The sequence below is a fragment of the Oncorhynchus keta genome, chromosome 19 (genome assembly GCF_023373465.1).
Source record: "Oncorhynchus keta strain PuntledgeMale-10-30-2019 chromosome 19, Oket_V2, whole genome shotgun sequence".
Classification (NCBI taxonomy): domain Eukaryota; kingdom Metazoa; phylum Chordata; class Actinopteri; order Salmoniformes; family Salmonidae; genus Oncorhynchus; species Oncorhynchus keta.
In genome coordinates this window covers 33,075,599-33,080,718 of record NC_068439.1, presented here as the reverse complement: position 1 = coordinate 33,080,718, position 5,120 = coordinate 33,075,599, and the positions used below count along the sequence as shown (strand labels likewise).

The 5,120-nt window shown below is 42.5% G+C and overlaps 1 protein-coding gene across 1 annotated transcript; it reads right to left on the bottom strand.

Moving 5' to 3' along the window:
* Nucleotides 1–243: 243 nt before the first annotated feature.
* On the bottom strand, nucleotides 244–2,846 carry LOC118398087 (protein rapunzel-like). The gene is made up of 2 exons (XM_035793096.2): nucleotides 2,752–2,846; nucleotides 244–1,745 (listed from the first exon to the last, which is right to left on the bottom strand). Exon 2 carries the CDS (start codon nucleotides 1,723–1,725, stop codon nucleotides 1,027–1,029), a length of 699 nt encoding a protein of 232 aa, XP_035648989.1. The 5' UTR covers nucleotides 1,726–1,745; nucleotides 2,752–2,846; the 3' UTR covers nucleotides 244–1,026.
* Between the last annotated feature and the right edge of the window lie 2,274 nt (nucleotides 2,847–5,120).

The window sequence follows — 5,120 nt, the reverse complement described above, 5'->3', positions numbered from 1 at the left end:
CTCAAATCAAGAAAGGTCCCTAGGTTGGGAACCCCTGATGTATGGTGCCATAGGCAACATAGCAAACTTTCCCCATGTATGGCTATTCTTTACTGTAAGACCAATATATCATGTTTTAGGTCTATCCATAATCTTTAGGTCAAGTCAAGATAACTAATAGGGGCAGTGCTCTACAATTCTGTGTGTGAGAAAGAGAGAAATGGTACTAGGTTTTCAGTCATATATATTGTACATACTCTAATATTGGTCATAATTTAGACTTCTTTATTGAAGACAGAGTATAATAGATTACCAGACCAGAGCAAGTATTGGCAGGTAGCCTAATATATGAACACAAATTCAAACTAGGAACAATTACCACAATAACAGAGAGTTCAGTTAACCAAAATAAACATGCAGTTTTTGTGGACAAACAAAGAAAACGTATTTTGATTGCTTTAACTGTGAATCTGGTTTTCCATCTTCATAATACACATAATATATGATTTCCTTGTTTTACTTGGTCCACTTGAATGAGTGTGGTTGCTGAGAAAGTGGGAACCACTTCTCTACAGTTTTAACCACAAAACTCTACTTCTAACCCACCGAAGCTCCCTTCAATCGCTGGCCCTGTCGACAATCAACCCTTAGCCCCTACCCCTTGGCACTTGTGTTGATCGGAGTAAATTGGACAGGTCTAAGCAAAATATTTTGCAAAAATTCCACCATGCCTCTCAGAGGGCACAGTGGAGCAACAGCCATATTGTGCGTAACTATCCAGTTCTAACAAGGGGGTTAGAGCAGGGGTGGCCATCCCTCCTCCTGAATAACAACACCTGGAACGGGGTCTGCAGGCTTTTATTCCATCCCTGCTCTAACATATCTGGTTTAGCTAATTAGGCTCAAGATGAGCAGCTGATTAGTAGAATGAGATGTGTTAGAGCAGGGCAGAAACACCCAGGACATACTGCACACCCAGTAGCACTTCAGGACTGGGAGTAGGGGTTATTTCTGGACAGGGCCCCCTCCTCTCCCCTTTCCCAAGCTTTAGGGCGGACTCCTCTCCTCCTCCTCTTTGCACTGGCCCAAAACCTCCTGCATCTTGGCTTGGATGTCCTCCACACGCTTGGCCCACTTCTCCCGCACCTCTTCCTCGTCGTCCTCCGTCACCGCTGTGTAGGCCATGAGAGCGATCAGGCCGATGTGGAACAGGTGGCCCAGGTGAGAGCACCGGTGCTCCATAACCCTGCGGTCTCCGTCGCAGTGCTCCAGGTACACCTTCAGCAGGGACCTTCCAAACACCGACCCGGTGCCCATGACGCCTCGGTAGTACACGTCCAGGCTCAGGTCACTCTTGTCCCTCTCGTAGGCCCGCTCGAAGTTGGCCATGTGGCGCCGTGCTCCCTCTGGGTCCTTCCTCACCATCGTCACCATGGAGCTGAAGGCGGTATACTGGTGCTTGATGTACTCTTCATACTTGCCGAACGTCTCATTGACCTCGTCTACACGGATCTGCCGCAGGCACTGATGGTTTTTCGCCGAAATGCTCTGCAACTTGCCGTGTACCACCTGGAAGTCCTTGTCCAGGGCGTGCGCCTCCTCGCCCACCAGGCCTGTGCGCACCACCCCCACCAGGGAGGAGACGATGCCGAAGAGGGGGTCGATGGATGAGGCGAAGGAGGAGACCTTCTCCACACAACCCAACACCTTGGCCGCTGTCTTTCTGATTTGCCCGGCCTCAGCCATTGCTGTTAGCGTCTGTGACTCTGACAGAGAGAGCGAAAAATATAATGATGAAGAGAAAGAGAAAGCAAAAGGAGAGAGAGAGAGACAGTGTCAGGCTGTTGTGTGAGGGTAGTCAATGAACTGAACAGTTTCTATTTCAGTTTGTCTTGTAGATGGGGGAGATCGACCAATGTTTCACAATAATCTTATTACTTTTAATGCTGCTGAAAAAATTGGGCATCTTAGTTCTCAAGTTGCATTCCACACATGCATTATGTCACTTTGTGTCTTTTAGCTTTATGTATCAAGCTACAGTTTTAATACTCCAGAGTAACACCTCTCACAAAGCCTCTAGTTGTGTAGTAAGTAACAAGTCACTAGGCCAGGGCAACAAGTCAATAATGACTTCGGTTCAGAAGCCAAGATTAACTGTTATATCTTGTTTGAGATAGAATTAGAGACCATGTCTTTCTAAGAGAACATATCTTTCATTATCAATCTTTTCTTTTCATATTTATGGCTGTTAGCAATCAGTTGGAATCAAGTACAGTATTTCATTCAGATACAGGGCTTCTAAATTCAAACCTCACACAGGACAACATACATTTGGGTCACCTATGAAAGGGAGTGTATGTTGTCCTGTGTGTGTACACTAACTGATTTGTGTGGCTCTGCAAATCGTATACAACCCTAGTTCATAGCTTAGCTCTTACTCATCATGCCCAAGGAAAAAAAATCTGGAAGACCAGTGGGTGTGTCGCCTGGATACATTAAATACAATCATTGACCTCCTATTACACCGGCAGGATTTTCTAAAGAAAAACAAAATGATAAAGGCACATGCCAATGTACTGTACATCAATTCAGAGATCCATTTGAGTAAATCACATTAATTTTGATCTAACTACACTCATTTCCTGTTTCTCCAACCACAAACATGTATCATGAACCACTGATTCCCTTTTGACTTAAATATAAAGTGTTATTTTTCAGATAAAATCTCAAAAGATAATACAAAGCCCTTAAGGCTAAATATCTTCTGTTTACCTGAGGTCAAGCTGTTGTTATCCTTATCTTTATACAAGCTGTCAGTATTTCCAAGCGACCATTTTCCAAGAATCCCCCAGTCTGAGAAGCCCAGCCTACTTTCTGCCATATAAGGACAGAGGAACAAGGAAACATGACTCTTGTTTGGGCTGTGCTGATTGGATGGAGGGGGAAATGCAGCTGGTTGCTTTGTGGCTGTAAACCAAGCAGAGGCAAAGCAGGATGTCTATTGTTTTAGGCATATCAAATGCATCCACACCTTCAGTAGCAAGAGTTTTTAATAGTGCTCTGAATGTAGGGATAAGGGTAGAGGGAATCCATCAGAATAGAATATATGTGTACAATTTGCATGGCAATTCTTTATTTTCTGCTCTCATAGTACAAAACCAACACACCACAACTATCTCACACACACACACACAAAGAGTGAGAAAGAGAGAGAGAGAGCAGCCCCCCTGAATGAGTGTTGGGGGGTTAGGTGCCTTACTCAAGGCCACAATGGCAGTGGGTAGCATATGGGATATTAATGACAACAACCCTCCGGCTGCCGCCACACTCTCAGTAGCCTGCCCTGTATTATGATTAGAGAGAAGATACTGTAGGTCCTAAAGTGAGCAGCCCTATGAGATCACATGTTAGGAATACGTTGTAAGCCTGTATTACTCACTTTACATTAAATGTATCTTATACCTGTGTAACACTGTTATTACACTAGTAATAACATATTATTGATGTTACATTGAATTTCAGTAATTTCATTTGAATTGTACAGAAATGAAATGAAGCAGTTTTTCACACAACAATCAGGGACTCATTAAACATATTTAATTACAAAAACTGCTCAACCATTTGTTATTCAATTACAAAGCAATCACTAAGTTACTATGCAACAACACTGTAGTAATTACACTGTTACTACAAAGGTATAAGAAGAGGTGCATTTCACCACTTTTTAACCTTATATTCATTATCTCTAGCATCATACTAGTGTCTACATATGTTCTCTAGTCAAAAAGACAAGTTGAAAACATAAAGATACATAATTAGCCTTGTTCATAAAGGCTCATCAAAGATTATAACAATATACATGTCTCCTTGCCCCCCTTCAAATTTTCTCATCTATATTCATTTGTTTTCATTGTCCAATGACAACAAACGTTGACTCCATTATTTTCCTCTTCAATTATTTAAGAGTTTTATTGGTGGTATAACATTGCCATTGTGATGTAAAAATAAAATTTGTTAACACTTTACTTGACACCCAGCGTCATAACACGTTACGACACGGTCATAACCATGTCATAAACTCAGTTGGTAGAGCATGGCGCTTGTAACGCCAGGGTAGTGGGTTCGATCCCCGGGACCACCCATACGTAGAATGTATGCACACATGACTGTAAGTCGCTTTGGATAAAAGCGTCTGCTAAATGGCATATATTATTATTATTATTATATTATTATAAAATGTCATAACAGCTGAAATACCTTGACATAACCTTTTGTGACATATATTGCATTAATATATGGATGGTTATAACACCTACATAAAAGTGTCAAAACCCACAAAACCTACCACAGAAGTTATTTTATTGCTGGTTATGACAACTACACAAGAGTGTAAAAACCCACAAAACCTACCACACAAGGCAAAACATTCCATTACATGTTAGCCTTCTTGTCAACAGTACAAGAGTCGGACGAGAGGAATTTACTCCAGACACCGGAACAGGCCCTCATCCCAGTCATTCGCAGGAGAAAGAGACGGAAAAGAGATCGCGGAAAGAGATCGGGATGCCTTGTGAGGATCTTCCGACGAGTGGCTAATCTGCCCTTTCCATCCGTACTACTGGCCAACGCACAATCGCTGGAAAATAAATTGGACGAGCTAAAAGCACGTACATCCTACTAACGGGACATTAAAAACTGTAATATCTGTATGTTTCACCAAGTCGTGGCTGAACGACGACATGATTAACATACAGCTGGCGGGTTACACACTGCATCGGCAGGATAGAACAGCAACCTCTGGTAAGACAAGGGGTGGCGGTCTATGTATATTTGTAAACAACAGCTGGTGCACGATATCTAGAGAATTCTCAAGGTTTTGCTCGCCTGAGGTAGTGTATCATGACAAGCTGTAGACCACACTATCTACTTAGAGAGTTTTCATCTGAATTTATCGTAGCTGTCTACATACCACCACAGACTGATGCTGCCACTAAGACCACACTCAATGAGCTGTATACTGCCATAAGCAAACAGGAAAACGTTCATCCAGAGGCAGCGCTCCTAGTGACCGGGGACTTTAATGCAGGGAAATCTGTTTTACCTCATTTCTATGTTAAATTGTCAACCAGAGGGAAAAAAAC